Below are 18,256 nucleotides of genomic sequence, written 5' to 3'. Positions count from 1 at the left end.
ACGCATTGGCATTTATGTGCAGGAGTTAGAACAACTTTTTTTTTTTTTCCTATTTAAAAAGACCAAGTTCAGACCAAGTAAAAATTGGCCTTTCCTCACAATTACTCAACTTCAGTCCCTCGTGTAGTGTCGCTGGCTGTGCAGTTGCCACGGCCTCCCACAGCAGACAAACTTTAGTGCTAGGCATAGGGAAGCCATAGGAAATGCTCACTTCCACCCTTTCTCTTTTTTGTGAGGCAGTTTTTTTATAGCCATTGTGAACATGTCCAAAAGTAGCAAAGAGCTTGGAAGGCCGCTCCACGTTTCTTCTTCCTTTTGCTGGTCACCTTCCACATTCCCCTCTGTAGCTGGACATTGCTGGCGTTCACACAAGGAGCCTAAAAGTCAACAGATGAAAATTGCTGGAGTTGAGAGAAAGGGGGTCTTTGTTGTTCCAGAGCTTGGTAGGTGCAGGCTTTGCCTCTCGCCCAGAGCTGTGAGGCTCTGCGAGGAACCCGCCTGCAGAGGAAAACCTTGAAACCAAAGGAGGTTTCTGCCCCCGTTCTCGTGCTGCTCCGTTTAATGAGGTGTGCTGACTTCTGACAGGGTGCCAGCTGGCTGCCCCTCCGCACCACTGTCTCTCATTAGGTGGGACGTTTGTAGGCGCTGGATTGAATTTACTTCCATCCCATGCAGACCTGGTGGTGGTCTGCTTTTACACACTCCAATTTACAGAGCTAGTGCCAAGCTACTAAATTATTAAGCTAGGGTTTTAATTGAAACCCCTATGTAGGCTTAAATTGTTTCCACTCTATTTGGAGTTTCCTTCTCTGCTGGTTTTTATTTTGTCCCATGCATGAAAGTGTGGAGGAAGGAATTCACAAGAAGACACAGAGGCAGAGGAAGAATTCAGCCTGTGAATGTGAGAAAGTACAGAAGAAATAAAAGGTTAATCAGTACTGTATCCAGCTCTGATGGAAGTGATAGAAAAAAAAGCTTCCTAATCCCCATGACAGTTTAGCGGAAAGCTGCGTGTTTGTTTTTAATGCTGTTTGTAACTTAGGTTTCTCAATGCAGCATTTTCTTGCCTCACTGTTTTTGTCTTGACCCCTTCCCCAGGGCTTGACAGGGATGTTTGTCAGCAAACACAGCTCCCCCGCTTTTCCCCAGGGTTGAGCCTCGCTGCTGCCAGCCGGACAGCAGAGCTCGGTCCCTAGGGCTCCCCTCTTCTTTGGGGGTGCCCCCTCCAGCTCTGCACCGCTTCCCCCAAATCCTCCCCTCGTTGCAGACTTTCCCCCATGTCCCCAAATCACTGCACGCTGGATCAGGATTACGCTCCCTGGTTAAAAGCTGCATAAGTCAGATCTGGTCAGCAGCGGTTTGGTTTTTAGTGCTCCATGGGTGCATTTGTGCCTGTGGTGAGAGGTGTCGTCGGGTTGACTCTGTTACTCAGTTCAGACGTGGTCTTGGTTGAAACTGTGCTTCCTGGCAACCCAGGAGTCCTCGGCACTGATTCCACCGTGAGCAGCGACCTCGGTCCTCGGGGGATAACAGCAGAGTCTGGAAAGCTGGTGGTGACAGGAGGCACAGGGCTAGCGCTAGTCAGCGTGTGTGCGCTCTTCCTCTTCGCTGGGCAGCCACCGTGGGTGTATGCGGAGTCCTGAGTGAGGGGAAATGTTGTGGCTCCAAGCTGCGTGCCCACAACTTGGCAATGCTAGCTGGAGGAGGCAGCACAGCGAGCAGATTTGTTGAGCGCAGCTACAGCAAGCTTAAGTAACTGAGTTTTAGGTGTTTTTTGAGGGTTTGGAATAGATCTGTTGCCTACCTCTCTGTATGAGAGGTTTTTATGTGGCATATCTCACAAAGAGTACAACAGCTTAAACAATCTGAGTTGGCTCGTGTGCGTGTGGTGCTAGCAGCTGAATCCTCCTTGTAGCTGAGGAGGATTGAAGGCTGAATGGAAAGTTAGGCTGTGAATTACAGAAGCTACCTTCGTAACTCAATGGCAGGAACAGCAGTGCAGTTCCTGTAATTGTAATAACACTCTTAACTGTGTTTTGGTACTTACCATGTTTAATTGCATGACTGATTTACCTAATGTCTCTCCTGGGGTCATTCATAACACTTTTATTTTTAGGATTCGGGGAAATTAGGGACACTAGTAATCCATTGTGGTTCTTTCTCAAGGCAGTTTTTTAGATGATGATGGTAATAACAGCAGTGGCTCAGTCGCAGAGTAACCTGGCTAAGCCAATGAAATTAGCACTGGCAAGTAATGGAGAGCTGAATGCTTGAAAATTAACAGTCTCTACTGAAAATATGCAGGTGTAGGCAGAGGCCACATTTTCCCTCATTTTGGATAACTTGCATGATGTGCTATGGTTTATTTAGAAATCCTTGGCAGCACCTGTTGGGTTTCAACCCTGTAAATAAAGAACTTTTGGATCAAATACTCAGTGTATAGGTGGCCATATGTCCTCCTCCATGGTATACAGCTATGATTTATCCCATTTCATGACAAACGGGCTGTGCACCAACAGAGATCTTTTGTACCTGGCTGGTAGCTCCAGTGGGGCATCTAACATGCTTCGTGGATGCTTTTAGGAAAGATAGTGTGCTGAAAGGCCCGTGGTAACAGTTGGCTTAATGCTTCTCGCTCTGCTTGTTGTTTTTAAACAGATGGACCTCTCTGTGGAAACTCTTTATAGCTTCATGCAGGAGCGCCAGAAGAAGTATGCCAAGTATGCGGAGCAGATCCAGAAAGTCAACGAGATGTCTGCCATTCTCCGCCGTATACAGATGGGCATCGACCAGACAATCCCGCTGATGGAGAGGCTGAACAGCATGCTGCCAGAGAGCGAGAGGCTGGAGCCCTTCAGCATGAAACCTGACCGGGAGCTGAAGTCGTAGCCGATGCTGCAGGCTTTCCCTCTTCATCTTCCACACTCGAGCGTTCAGCGCAGACATGCTTCCAACACACCGGCCTGGCAGATGTTTGAAGCAGACTGCCGTGCTGCCTGACTTTCTGCCAGGGCATCGGAGGAAGAGCAGCGTCAGCTGCTGGAACTATGCAGCCAGGAATCCAGGAGCTCCCTGGTCTCGTTGTTTGGAGAAGAAAAATAACCGTTCTTTCATCTCCCTCCTTTTGCCCTGCTCTCTCCTGCACCACTACTACCACCCTTGCTGAGACATTCGTTTCATTGCTGTAACTAGATTTGGGTTTACAGAGGAGGAGTTCTTTCATCTGTTCTTTTTACTTTCAAAATTCAAAGGGATATGGGGTGCGACAAACCCTCTAACATGCTTTCTGTGCCACTGGGGTTTAGACAATTAGATGGCTGGCAGGTACTTCTGAGATCCCCTGGCCTTGGAAATATGTATGTTTTATAGGTGAAAGTGTGGGAGCCAGGAACTGGTTTACTAAAATCTGCCAATTATCATAATTAACATGGTTTGCGTGGCAGGGTTTTGGCATGTCCTTCCTTGAGGCTTCTGTTTTTATGGGCTTGCTAATTTATGAGGCTGTAAAGGAATAACTGTTCCAGATATGTATGTCTTTTATTCTTGAGCAAGCCTTAATGTTCCTCTGTCCTTGCCCTGGCAACCCCTCCATGCCCCATCTGGTGGCAGTTCGTGTCCCTGACCTTGCATGGTGATTCTGATGGACACTGGCACCTACCCGTTCACTTTGCATCCCAAAGGTGGGCATGAGGGATCTTTTTTTTTTTTTTTTAATTGGGACTTGCCAGATATCTTGGTGCTCTTTATATCAAAGGGATGCAGTTGTTTCTTTATCTTCAAGTGTATGGAAGACTTGAAAAGTCCTTTGGGCTCTCTGCATTGGCTTAGCTGCCGTCATGCTGAGAGCTTGCATGAGCACGGTGTTTTATGACTGAAACCACACAGCCCTTTGGGATCATGCTCCGTGAACTGCTCCAAAGGCAACAGGATGTTCTTGCGTTATTGCAAGCCGAGAGCCCGGCTGGACAGCAGGCAGCATGTTCATGTGGCCTGGGCACTGGGCTGGGGCTTAGGAGACTGCATGGTTGCCAAGTCTGCCACCAGTCTGCTGGCTGGCTGCAGGCACCTGTCTGAGCTTCGGTTTCTGTCTATATAAAAGGGGGATGTTTTACACACTGCCGTGAAATACAGATCTAGAAATGGTGTTTGAACAACATGTGTTGCTATTGCGTGCCAGCTCTCATCCCAGCAGAGAGAGCGTGAAACCAAAAGTGAAGATCCCTGGGCTTGCTGGGTCAGGGGTAGGTTCGTGTTTGTTACGTACATCCCAGAATGCTGATGTGGGCAAGGAGGCTGGAGCGTGCCTGTGAACCCGAATGGTTGTTGTACTTCAGGAGCACAGTCCCAGCGGTGAGGACAGCTGTCTGAGTCCCTCTGACAACCCATCTGCCAGTTCAGCAGCAGGAGGCTAGGTGACTTGCCAAAGCCAGCTTGCTAGAATACCTCTTAGTACTTGAGAGTACTTAATTAGCAAAAGATTGTCTCTAAGCATTTGGGAATAAGAGCATCGTTGCTTTTTTTTTAATATAGTATTAATGGCTGCCTGGTAGAAGGAAGCAACAAGCTGTTCTTTTTTGTTGCATGACCAAAGGCCATGGAGTGAATCTGTGTAATGCATACTGCAGCCAGCTTGGATCTGCGTTTGAAAGGTAGCAGTGACTGGGCTCTAAGGCCACTGAGCATTGTCTGAGAACAGAGTCCTGTAGCAAGGAAGCCCTCTGGAATGATACCCTGGGAAGAGCAATTGACTACTTCAGACACAGCAAAGAACAGAGCAGGACATTTTCTAGGAAAGGCGGCAGAGTGAGCTTACTTCATTACCTCTTCCACCCCAGATCTGGTACATATGTGTGTACATGTAGGTGTGTACTCTTGCACAGGATATAGCATTGTGCAGATCAGACTCCCACCCATGCTCATGTCTCTTGCAGTATTTTTTACACTTGGTTTGTAAAAAGTTTTGATGCATACATGAGACAGAGCAACCCATGAAAACTCGCTTTTCATGACTATGCCACGAGGATTCTTACTGTCCATCATGGAAGAGTTCTCTGCCTCCTGCCATCAGACACGCTACAATATTCAGCAACTTTAAATAGATGCTGCAGGCATTTTTGTCCTCTCCCAAATCACACTGTCTGGAAGTTCAGAATGCGCAACATTCAGCCGCCTGTCTCTGTCAAATGCAATAATAGATATCCCACACCCTGGAGTGCTGGAAGATCAGACCAGTGGGAAGATCCTCATACTGGATCTCCGAGCAGGGGCCAGGCTGCAGATGCTCTCTCCTGTAAAGCTCTAGACGTTTGTCCTCACACTATTAAGTACCAGATCAAAGCATTGTCCTTGCAGTGCTAATGAGGGCAAGCAAGTAGTACTCCTATCTGAAACCTGTGAGAGCATGGGCTGCAGGTCAGTTTCTTATTTGCTATAAAACACCTAGGTATTGGGCTGATAATGGGAGATACTGCCTTTTAAGCTTCTGGATATGCTGCTGGGTCTCCCAGCTAGAGCTTTCTGAGCAGAAAGGGTAAGTTGCAAAAGATGTAATAGCTTAAATAGAAAGAAAACAGAGCTGATATGTGAAGTCCAACCTCTTACAAAGAACGCAGGTCGATTCCTTCCATTCGACAGGTGATAGTCTCATATGTGTCCCGTAAAGTACCGTGCACCCTCTAACTGTTCTCAAATGATGGGTTATAGTTTTATTTAAAACATTGTCACTAGCTCTGTTAACTGTAAGTCTTTGGACCTCTTTCCAAGAAGAAGTCATTTCCTGCCACATGTTCTTGAGCTGCTGTTTCTGTTGCTTGTCTGCTCCTCGCTTGCTTTGCTCTGTGTCCTGCTTTCAGATTCATCTCGAAGGCAGGTGATGCTCAAGGTGAGACCGATGCTTTATTTCATTACACACTGTTCAGCCGGAGATTCGAGATGTGATTGGAATTGCCTTTCTATTTAGGAGTTCCCTTTTCCAAGCCAAACACTGTTGGAGAAGGCCTCAGGTCTCCCTCATGAATGTACCAGCTATTACTTTTGCCATGAAGGATAGATTGTCAATGCTATGAACAGAGAGTAATCTGGCATGGTCAATGGGAAAGAACCACTTCTGCCCATTTCTGGTCTTTGATGTGAAATGAAGCTGATGTGTGATGTGGGGTGCAGACTAAGCTTCCTGATATGAAACCTTCTGAAAAGCTGGAGAGCAAAGTGAGTCCCTGCGGCTTTGGTTCCCTGGGGGCCTGAGCCACTCCAGTCCTTCCCTTGGTTCTGCTGTTGTCACCTCCCCCTTTGCTGCCTCTGGTGCTTGTGACACCTCACCCTGGGCCAGTGGACTACACTGGCCAAAGAGGTTCGCTTTATTTTTATTGTTTTTGTAATTTAATGGATTGACAGGGTGCTAAAGTGCCAACCTATCTGCAGGTCAGTTTCTGTGAAGATCCACTGAAGGGGACAGAAAAGTGTTTTTTTTTTTTTTTTTAAATATATGTATTTTAAATTAAATTTATTTAAATATATTTAAATATTTTAAAAAATATTTCCCCTCCTCTAAGCTTTTACATAGAAAGAGTAGAAATGCATTTTCACAGGCCCACTTACAGCATGAACCAGCCCCTCGCTCTTTATCAGACTGCATTCCAGCGGTTTCCATGAGGCTCTGTTGTAACTTCTCTCCGATTCCCAAGCTGCCAGTGTATTTTGATTATAAGCCTTGTGGTGAGTGCTCCTCTGTTTATGGGTTATTATCCCATTTGCAGACTTGCTCTACTTCCAACTGCGTGTGTGCTATATGTTCCACAGCTCCAGCATTAAAATGTTGGGTATTGCTCTTTTTCTAGTGTGTTGTTTCTCTGGACGCCTTGCTTATTCTTCATTTACACCACTTCTTGCTGTGATGGCTGCGGACACTTATGTGTGTGAGGTCATATATTAGTTTTAATGCTTCGTACATGGTTGCATTGAACCCCCTTGGTGCCCCGGAGGTGGCCTGCTTCAGCTGTGCTGGGGCAGCCACCTTTGTGACTGTAAGAAAACGTGTGTCTTGCAATGAAAAAACGGTTGTTTTTTTTGGACTCTGTCCCAATCCGGGTTGGCACTGATGTCCAGTTGAAATAAACAATGTGTGCAGTGGTGCCTGTGACTTGCCAGGGGTGGGGTGGGACCGTGACTGAGCTGGCTGCTACTGCTTATGTGCGTGCAGCCTCGTCGTGGTGACAAGGTGGGTGACCAACTGGCCCTGGCAAAAGCTGAAGTACACACTTCAGAAAGCATCCTGTGAAGGCACTTACTGAGGTCAGAACTAGACCTTAGAGTAGAGTGAAAGAAGCCAGAGCAGGTAAGTGTTAGAAGATTAAGTGAACCTATTTTGTAGGATAACACCTAATGCCATTTAGGACTACTGTTGTGCATGGTTCATATTTTACTGTTCAATAGATGCAAGCTTTTTGTGTAACAGCTGGTAGGTACTTCGTGGTTGTGGAAAGCAAGCATAAAAAGACACACAGGTTGTTAACTGTGCTGTGGCTGATAGTACAGTCTATTCTAGAGGCCAAACTTTCTGCACTTCCCTTCCTGGGATAATGCTTTTAAATTCTCTTTAAAAAGGCTTCTATTCCTTCACCTGAGATTGAAGATGCTGCTACACAAACTTGGAGGCTTGAGCTTTGCCATCTAAGGACATAGCCTTGGCATCCATGCCCTAGTGCAGGACTTAAATTTAATACATAACTACATTTGTATAAGCTATTCTATAAAGGGGCAACAAGGGGCATACCTCTCCCTTAGCATTCAGGTTGTTCCCAATGCTTCAGGACTGGCAGAATCCATCAAAAGAAGTATTAATGTGATTATATTCTTCATCAAATAAGAAGTATGGGAGGCAAAAATAAAAGTACACAGTTCATCCTAGGTAATTTAAACAAGCTGAAACACTTGCTTCAGAAAGGCTAGCACAGCTGTCTTGTGAATGATCAGTTTAACTGCAGAAGAACTGGCCTGCTATTCTGTGAGATGGTATAACTATTCTCCAGCATTAGCCGTTGCAAGGTATCTGCGCAGAAGCAGCACAGAAAAGCCATTGCTGCTCTCTAAGGGAGCAGAAGAGGTAGGGTAAACAGGAGCAGGTAAGAGATTTCACAACTGTAACATGGTTGTGAAGTCAGCACTGCTTATGAGTAGCAGTCCAAAGCCACTGGTTCTGTGTCATTCACTGACAGGCATGCATCTGCAGAGAAGGATACGTACCGTAAGGACGAGACTCCTGCTAGCCCTGGCCACGGGGAAGCAGGTCCTCCTGCAGCCAGGTAACGCATGCACCACAGCCAGAGGCACAGAGGCTCCTTCCTCAACCGTTCTATATAAACAGGTACCATTTCTGATTTTATTTCATCATAACATACAGGTAATGCTCATGACACAACAAGATGAGAAACTCACATCTCTGAACCATTTAAACAGCTTCCATACACCAAAAAACATTATATTCATATTGAACATGTACACGTTTCCCCCCCCTCACATCCTCCACTTTGCTCTCCAAACCTCAAAACCATTTCCAGCATTGTTCAGGTATAGGACACCATTTCAGAAATGAGACAGGGCACCACCCTGCACAGGATATGAATTTAAGGCTTCCTCCTACAGGAAGCTGTCCCCTAACATGAGCCTACAGCTTTGATTCAGTTGGTGACTATAGCTTATTGGAAATCACGAGGAGCCAGACGACCAAATTTCAGTTCCTCAGAAGGAGATTAACCAAACAAAACCCCAACCGTACCTACTTGTGTGTATAGAGAGACAGGGGAGAACACATGTGTGAGTGAGCACAAGACCCAGGAAAACTATCTTTCTGCCTGCGGGGATTTATTTGTGTTTACCCCCGTTAACTGGTTTAAATCAAATAAGACACAGGCCCTTACTGAAGTCTGGCTGAGAGGAGCACTGCTAAATGGTTTCCATGTGTGTATACACACGCATAGTTGCAATGTAATCACTTTCACTTGGTATGTAAGCACAGACAAGTGGCAGTACATTTAATGAAACGCGAAGACCTGACATGCTTTACAGTGTGGTGTCAACCTGTCCCTTGCCCAGGCTACCCTTTCTTCCGGCATTTCACATACACATCACGAACACAGCCTCTGGGTTCAGTTACTCCTGCTGCTGCCTCTCTGTGTGTCGTTTGCACTTTTTAGGATCAAGTTAATTAATGCTGTAGTGCTATTTTAAACAGTCCTCTGTAGGAAATTAAGTCACATCCTAGCCATAAAACAAAACAATGACAAAATCTTCTCCACTTTTCAATACAGTAAAACCTGAGATTTGAGTCACAAACTAGCTACATTTAAAGTAAAAAACAAAACAAAACAACAAAAACAAACAAACAAACGAAACATAACCCAAGTTGCTGACTTGAATTAGGGCTTGACAATTTTTTTTAAAAGCTGTTGGCCAGGTATAAGTATTTGTTTCATTTGATTTATAATTTTCAGCTGCCTGCACTGGACAAAACAATATAGTTCCCTGCCCCCCCCAAACATATGCATGTGCTGAGGGGCCCTGGGGAAGACCTAGATAACGTGTGCAGCTTCCATCCATGTACAAGAGGGAAGGCTGAAGCTCTGCGTTGTGCCTCTGGACCACTCCTTGCCTACCGTAAACCTCTTAACGGCAAGGCGCACACACGTAACAGTTTGTGAAGCAGCAGCCAACGCACCACAAGACTCACAAGCTGGAGGGGAAGCAGCTGGTTCACTGTCAAAAACAACACAAGGAGGGCTGTGCCTAATCTCCCATGGAACACCCCTGCTGGCAGCAGGGAGGGCACCTCCTCACGCTGGCATAGCCTCTAGGCTGGTGTAGATCAGAGAGCAGAGCACTGGCCAGCTGCAGCACAGCTAGGAGCATCTGCAGCCAAATCATGCATCAGCACGCTGGGAAACCGAGACCCTAAACTGAGACGGAAGACAAAAGCCAAAATTAAAGTTCTTTTGGCTCTGCAAGCGCAGAAGGTGAGCAGGCTTTCCATTAAAGCTGTCTCTTCTCAACCCCTCTTTCTTTCACACCACATCATGAGATGGGACTCTGGAGTTCCCTTTCTGTTTTCCCTGGACAGCTGAACAGACCTCTCTTTCTTGGATGAGGTCAGCAAACATAAAACCTCGATCCTCACAGTTTGGGTGAGGATGTTGGAGAGGGTGTGGAGGGGGTAGGAAAAAAAAACAACAAACCTGAATTGCCCCCACCGCACAAGCGATTGGAGCTGCATATGAAGAGTAGTTCCTTAACAGTACTGCTCAGTTTTGAACAAAAGCCCATCCCACCAAGGCTTACAACTAATTTTTGCTTTAAAAAACAAAACAAACAAACAAAAAACTTTCAAGAGCCATCTATTGAATTGGCAATTGGCAAGAGGAGGAATTTGTGGTATTGTACCAGCTGCTTCTCTTGCACATAGCACTAAGGATTAACCACTCCATTATAGCTTGGAAGCAAAAGTATCCCTCTCCCAGAAGCCAGCTAAATATCAGAAAAAAAATACTGCTTATTTTATATTTCAAAAGACTGGGGGTAATGGTCATAAGTATGGTTCATTTGTCTTTCTGAAGAATTGCTAGTAAGCCAACTGAAACACTTGTGCGTAGACAGCTTTAAAAAAAAAAAAATCTAATGTGGCTTGTCATTGCTTGTTCACATTGCTTACGAACTGACTACCTGCATCTGGCAGCCATAAAGCCCTAGTTTATTTTTTATATTTTTGAGGTACTGTTTTTTTTTTTTTCTCTGAAGCAGCTCTCTAGCAAATCACCTAAAGCCTATCCATTAGAACAATAGTTACACCACTATTTACATTTGCCTGAACTGTATTTTCAGACCAGCCTTGCTGTAACCAGTCCCTACTTCCTTTGGAATCACTCCCAGTCTCCTTTCTTACAGGAAAAACGTCTCCCTCCAGAGGTTGGCTCAGTGTCAGGGCTAAGGTGCACTGGTGAAGACTTGAGGCATGAGGAAGGGAGAATAAAACTAGCTTTGATGGGTAGAAGCATGTTTCAGTGGAACCAGAGATATGGTTCGATACCACGAGAGTTTCCGTTTTGAAAACACTGAAAGGATGTGCAACCCATTGCATGTAAATTGCTTCCTCTGTCAGGGAAAAAACTCTTTGAAATGTTCTGCCCTTCTCCAGGAAAGGGGAGGAGAAAAACCCAACAGTGCACTTGGTCTCCTCGTGCAGACGCTCACTTGTCATTTCCTCGCTGTATTAATCTAGTCACTGCGTTCACAGTGAAGCCCCACATTTCCTCCCTCCCCACCTTCTGTGTGGTGTTTGTTCTTTTCAGATTTATAGGGACCTCTTAAATGCTGGGGGAGCAGCCTGGAGGGGGTAGCAAATCCGATACAGTCACGCCAGTCTGCTGCTCCTCAAGACACTTCAATGATTTCCATGCTGCCTGAAAAGCTCGACTGACTGCCCACTTTCCCCAGTTCTTCTCTGGATCTGTTGTCTGACATGATGCTTTCCCCAAACTCCATCTGGCAGCTTCTGCGCTTAAACTGCTTCTCGAAAGAGCTTTCCTCATGCCAGCTACGCCTGGAGTCACCTCGGTCACCCTGCTTTGGCCTCCTGCGCACAGCACAGGCTTGGTCGCAGCCTGTGGGCAGCTGACTACAGCTGTAGGCAGAGTACGCAGCGCTGTTCCCATAGATGGCAGAGGCAGAGTAGAAATGCGAGGACTCAGCTGCAAAATACCAGCTGTTGGTGAGGGATGGAGCTGACGTGTGAGGAGCCAAGATGTCTGAGTGCCAGCCTTTGAGGCCCAGCCCCGCAGCAGACTTCGCCAAATGCTGCTGGCTGGTGGAGAGCCCAAACAAGAAGTTCGTTCGGTAGTTGTCTTCCACGCTCCCGCTCCGATGAAGGGGGTACAGGAGCGACCGCTGAGTGGCAGTGCTGCTGCCGGCTCTCCCCACGTGCTGCCGTTTGCTCTGGCTGTCCAGCTGCCAGGTATTCTGGGGTTTCTTGGGAGGGCCTGCTTCCTCTTTATCAGGGCTGGCTTCGGGGGTCTGCTCTGAGACCTCCTGCACCGGGGAGAACTGACACAGCTTGCTGCTGCCCTCTAAAGCAGTCGCGTGTTTGTAGTATTCCAGGGTGTCTTCGGAAGAGGCAAAGCCCTGAACGGATGCAGTCACACAGCTGCTGCTGGCTGAGTAGGATACGGATTTGATATCCAAAGAAAAGGAGCGCTTCAGCCGGTTACTGTCTTCCACCTTATCTAGGGAGACGTGCAGTCCGTTTATGCCCTGTACCAGCGGGCCATCTTCCAGGGAGGGCAAGTGTGCGCATGACATGCTCCCGGAGTCCATGGGCTTCTGTTCCACGATCTCAGAGGTAGCGGTAATGCAGAGCTGATTAGTGGAGAGGTTGCTGTGCCCTCCTTCTGGGACCAGTACATGCTCACTGCTCTTCTCCAGGTGTAGAAGCGTCAGCTTACTGATATGTCCAGGCTGACCACTCTGGTTCTTGATCTTTTTCTCAAAGTCCAAAAGTTGGCCCAGGAAGTTGAAGTTGGGAGAAATGGTTGGCCTCTTTTCTTTCACAAATCTACAAAGAGGGGAAAAACAAAAGAATTATTTTAAGAATTTGCTGCTCAGACCTGAAATAACATTCACATCATTCTAGGGTTAACGGCCTAATCTTAACTAGTCAGGATGCTTGGATAGAGGTTCTGGCAAGCACAGGTAACATGGATGAAAAAAAGGGCAGCTTTTAAGCAAGATAATGCTGGATTCTCTCACCTCTCCTCATAGTTTGCTTAAAGGCAGCTAAGAATGGGAAAAAGAAAGCATTCTTTTTTACCTCTTTGTGATGGCTACAGCAAGGTTTGAGGAATTATTTTTTTTTTTCCACATTGCCATTGCTACCTTGGACTGACTGAATTTAAGAGCTCCTCAAGTTTTCTGAATAGCATCAAAGCAGAAAACAGGCCACGTTTCCCACTCTTCAAGGGCAGAAATCCCATATTCTTTTCACCGTTCTCTTTCATGCCGTTATTACAGTTAGTGCTTCCTATCCTGTTTTACCTTTGTCAGGTAGATTGCTCTGATATATGCTGACCTTGCACAGCAAATGCCAGTCATTTCTACCCTGTACTGCTACTGACTGCTGATATGATCATCAAAAAGTAACATAAAAAGAAGCAAATGCAGCATTAAAACAAAAACATCTTCTACAACTCTGCATGTGTCCAACAGTAAAAAGGCAACAGTATAACGTAACAGAAGTTAATGTACTCTCCAGCCCTGTAGGAAGCAGCCTGACTCTCATATATGGGCCAGTCATGAACTTACTTATTCAGCTGAATACAGACAAGATGCAATACATACTTAAAAATGTTTCCCTGAATCAGGACTTCAAATGAAAGAAACATTTTAATGTTACAAGTCATGTCATGTACTTCAAAGTTAAATACAAAAGCAGACTTTTTGCCGGTCTGATTTGTAATATAGCTAAAGTACATCTTTTTCTATCTGTAAAAGAGAAGCTGCCCAAATCCTGCCTCCTCTGTGTTTTTTTTTTTTTTCTTTCTTTCTTTTTTCAGCCATTCCTGGAACTATGAAGGTACCAGATGACAAGGGAATTAACAGGGGAAGAGACCTTGAAGAGACCTTGTACCCTAGTACAAACACGCAAATAATGTATGACTGAGACCTACTACAAACACACATATAATGTATCACTGAGAAAATTAAATGTTATTAAAGGCAGAAAATCTCTCTGGGGATGTATACAAAAGGTGAGTGTGCAGTTTTTAAAAATGGCATGAGAACAATTCTGAAGTGTACTCATGCATATATGTATACACTAGCATAAATGCAAGCAAGCACATGACAAAAGAAAAGGAATTCTTGGACATTGCCAAACAACTTCAATGACACCTAGCTTTTTAAACACAACAGGCACTGTTCTTTTCTGCTAACCATCTGAATAGCTGATGTTATGACCTGCAAGAGCAGATTGCACAAAATGATGGTGAAAACTTCCACTATGAAGTGCAACCCTGTTCCTTCAGATTTCTCTTCCTCTCACCCCAAAATATGGGAGGGTCTTAACTTTAAAACTATCTTTTTTAACTATGAAAAGGGATCCAGAAAGTCTCCTAGATCCCTGCAAAGTTGTAAGGCTTTGCAAACTTTCTCATTTCAAAATGCACTCTCTTTCTAATTGGAAAATGTACATAACATTTGATTTTGATACTTGTTTCCCTTGTATAGCCCACTGTACAAATAAAACATTAAAAAAGCGTATTTCCTCAGATCTTTCACTTCAAGTAAAAAATAAAAAGGTGACATTAAATGTTAAGTGTCAGACATACATTTTATCTAATGTCTTTCATTTATCCAGAAAAAAAAAGTATTTTTCTTTTAAGCTTTGCCAGCAAAAGATCCCAACCAGTAAGTGAACTGTGCTGCAGATTGTTCTCACTAAGTCAGATCAAAGAAAATCGGATCATAGTAAAATAAAATCAAAGTTTCCAGTAGTTATTCAGCATCTCCAGTACAAAGAGAAAAAAGACCAAGGATGATTCATCTTCCACATGCAATTCACACTTCTGGTTAAGAAGCAAACTAGAATTTAATGCAGAGATGTCATGGAAAAATGTGAAGAAGCACTCTTTACTCAGTGAGAGGTTTACTTACACGTGTGCCTTTTAGAAGTATTTGGTACTCTACAGCTCTAACCTCCAGAGCACTACAGCCTGAGATCAGCTAGGCTGTTTGGCAAATCAAGCTCAGACCTCACAGCCTACCATATCCAGCAATTCATCCATAGCATCTCTGCCTGCGTAATTGTGAGTTGTCACCTACGCTTCTTAACCAGCCAAACCTGTTTCATCATACACGTGGAAATTACTGCACAAAACCAAGCACTAGTAGAAATCTTCTACAGACTTGAATGCCACGGGAGACATCTGCAGTTCGGGCATCTCTTGAATTAACTTTTTTCACCGCATACATACTTATATGCATTTATTAGCTTAAAAGAAAATGCCCCATGAAAACCATCCCACACAAGACAATGTCAGCTGTTCGTCTTTCTGTCACCATCACAGTTTTTAAAATGGTGGTAGCAAACACAGTAGTGATTTGGAAGGTACTCCTCTCAACCTGCTCCAGCCTAATTGTTCAAATTGCCTCTGCAAGACATGTCTTATAGAGGTGTGTCAGCTCTGCCAATTAGCCTATAAGGTCTGTCAAGAAGAAAGCCGATGTCTTCTGTGCAACACAGGAACAAAAAGCAGTTTGCCAAATGAAATAGAGAAGTCATGGTAAACTGCAACCAAGTCACCTGGAATGTAATAAAGTGTTCACAATCTAAGTACAGCAATTCTGTGATTTGAAAGGTTAAAAAGGCAGGGGTATTTATTCCCCACAAGAATTCTCTAATACCACAAAGAGCTGATACTTCAAAATACTTTCTCCAAGAGTTTTTGTTTGAGCTCATTAGCAACAAAGTTGTTTTCTTAATTCCTATATGTTTCACCTGGAGGCACTTCTTTGAGAGCATTACCAAACTGAAGTCAACAGATCCAGTCTAGCACTTGCCACTAGCAGGATGACAAATATCCTCAGTTCTCTTTCTTTAGCCCTATCTGTTTCATTTTTTCTTTGGCATACAAGATACTGTTGTGTGTGATGTGTGTGTGCATACAGGTATACACACACACACTTAATAAGCAGTTTAAATTTAGAGCAAAGACCAACACCAGCATTTTGCAGGTAGGGAATTAACATTAGGTGCACAATGCCTGCACACGACCCCTGATTTCTTTAGGGAGGAAACCCGTGTTTAAAGCAAGAGTGCCCAGAGGCCAATGAACTACAGGATAAATAACCTCTGCTTCTACCTTGGCTGTGTAACCTTTTATCACTTTAAAAACAAGCTGACAGGCACAAGAATTAGTATGAAAGGAAATTTTCTCCTTACCTGTAAGCTTCATCTAAGGACATATCCATTCTCTTCATGATGTATGCAATAGCGATTGTGGCAGAGCGAGATATTCCAGCTAAACAGTGGACTAACACGCAACCATTTGATGCTTTTGCTTTTTCTGCATACCAAAGAAATCAGCAGCATTATACCGCAGTTAAAAGTTTGCAAGGAAAACAATGTTATTTGAAATTGTTCAGAACTTCCAAATTGGCTGCTAATTACAGATCTCATGGAAGCTTTAAACAAAAACCACTTATTTTCTCCATCACTGCACTGGGTTTAGAAAAAGCATGCGACTACACACAGAAAACACTGCAGTTACAGCATACATCACTTACATTAACGTGCACATAAACAACCCTATCTAGATTTCTGGGAAAGGTGATTGTTTTTAATTTTATATGCAAGTAAAAAGCAAGTATTCATGATTGAACAATTTGGCCAATTCATCTGTTAGCTCACTGCTTAAAGCTAAAGACAGGATCTGTATGTCCAATTTTATAATTCATTCTCTGAAGGAATGTATCAGGTGTCTACCAGGATGCCAGAAAGCAGAGTTGTGCTTTTAAAATGTATTTTTTTTTCCTGTAAGTGCTGGAACACGCAGTGGCAGAATCTCCTTGTATTATTTTGCTTCTGTACTTATAAAGTGATGGTGATCATATACGCAGATCCTTAGGGTATTTTTCATACCACCCAGAAAGCATTCAGGTATCCTCCAGCCAAAATAGGAATCAGACACAGAGTTATCCAAAAACTGTTTTAGAGAGCCAATATAAAGTTTCTTCTCACCTATAAAATCGACTGATTTATCCAACCAAGGCAAAATCTTCTCACAAAAGCTGTCATTCACTGGCACTCTCAGAAAATGGGATTCCGGAATGAAATCAGGCTTTGGACAGGTATTACTGGCATTTAGTACATAGCCAATATCATTCTGCTGCATCAGCTCCTATGAAAGAGAGAACGATTAAAACTAGAGAAGTCAAACAACACCTTTGGCACATTTCAAAGAGACCACAAACTCAAAACACATAATAAAGCTAAAAAGTAAACTACTGGGGGCATTGTTTGTTGAAAAAGGTGACTTCTAAGCTTTTGATTCTTCAAGCAACTTTTAACAAGACATCCACTATGACCAAATAATATACAGGCTGCAAAGTCCATGTGAACAAAGGTGACATAGAACAGAAATAATGGTAGAATACCCTCTGTTACTATGAAGCATCGCTTCCAAGAGAATGCATTTTTTTTGCTACTTTGGTTTAAATTCTCACCATGCAAGGTGACATAACCAAGTAGTTATGTTACATGTAGTTCACTGACTTGAATGCATGTTTTCTGGATCACATATCAGAGCAGTTTAAATAATGTGTGGTATTTACTACACAGGTACACTGTGTGTACTTTGCAGTGTGTATGTAGAAGGGATGAACACGCCAAAGTATGTATATGCAGGCATAAATTAAATTTTCAGTGAGAACAATGGACTGAAGGGGAGGAAGGGAATCTCATAGCCATTTGCAGAAGAAAGTGCATCAAATCCACCCTCACTTAACTACATGTTTTATGTAGCAGTTATAAACAGGGAATCTACATAAATCTCTGCTAGTGAGACAAATTTGCTCCGGACAACAAAATGGACAACTCCTCCAAACTTACACCCCAAATCCCTTACACTAGCATATCCAGAGGTGTACGAAGGTGTGGGTACCTTAAACTAATGAATATACCTTATACCATAAACATAGACATCCAAGGTGAACAAGAGATGAGCAATTGCTCGCAGAGCAAATTATCACAAATAAATAATTTATCACAAATAAATTTAAATATATTATAAATATAAATATATAAACATTATAAATATATATAAATGTATAACATACATATTATAAATATAAATAGTTGTGATAAATATAATTTATGACAAATAAATATGATTTGCAGCAGTGGTCCAAAAAAGGGCTGAATATGTCAAGGTAACTTCTCACCTTTACTGCTTCTGACACTGCTAGTTTTCTAGGTCATACTCCCAGTAAAGCTCAGCTCTTCAGCACTGTCACCAATGTCCCCCTTTTCTGTTCCTTCACATCTCCCCAACTCAAACAGCAAGCTTCCCTCCAGCCCTGCCTGCCTTTTGTAGCCAACACAGTCTCACCTCCCTTTCCTACATTTAAACTCTCATACACTGAAAGTTTAAAAGCAGAGCTGTAAGGAAATGTGGGAATTGTTGGAATTAGTCAGAGAGGGATTAGGGTTCTTGGCACA

The 18,256-nt window shown here is 43.9% G+C and overlaps 2 protein-coding genes across 8 annotated transcripts in view; one reads left to right on the top strand and one right to left on the bottom strand.

The window, feature by feature from the left end:
- Positions 1-3,206, top strand: part of BORCS5 (BLOC-1 related complex subunit 5) — a 94,752-nt gene extending 91,546 nt beyond the window's left edge. For both annotated transcript variants that reach the window (XM_040545032.1, XM_040545033.1), the window contains one exon: positions 2,659-3,206. In XM_040545032.1, the coding sequence (XP_040400966.1) occupies positions 2,659-2,889 (231 nt within the window). In that variant the 3' untranslated portion in view covers positions 2,890-3,206. The remainder of the gene's footprint in view (positions 1-2,658) is intronic.
- A 1,318-nt stretch (positions 3,207-4,524) lies between these two features.
- DUSP16 (dual specificity phosphatase 16) overlaps positions 4,525-18,256 on the bottom strand; it is a 76,318-nt gene continuing 62,586 nt past the window's right edge. For all 6 annotated transcript variants that reach the window (XM_040545028.1, XM_040545024.1, XM_040545026.1 and 3 more), the window contains 3 exons: positions 16,778-16,937; positions 15,980-16,103; positions 4,525-12,595 (listed from right to left, as the gene is read on the bottom strand). In XM_040545028.1, coding sequence (XP_040400962.1) covers positions 11,419-12,595; positions 15,980-16,103; positions 16,778-16,937 — 1,461 coding nt within the window. In that variant the 3' untranslated portion in view covers positions 4,525-11,418. The remainder of the gene's footprint in view (positions 12,596-15,979; positions 16,104-16,777; positions 16,938-18,256) is intronic.

This window comes from Cygnus olor, chromosome 1 (assembly GCF_009769625.2).
Source record: "Cygnus olor isolate bCygOlo1 chromosome 1, bCygOlo1.pri.v2, whole genome shotgun sequence".
Taxonomy (NCBI): domain Eukaryota; kingdom Metazoa; phylum Chordata; class Aves; order Anseriformes; family Anatidae; genus Cygnus; species Cygnus olor.
This window is presented reverse-complemented; position numbering and strand designations above follow the sequence as displayed.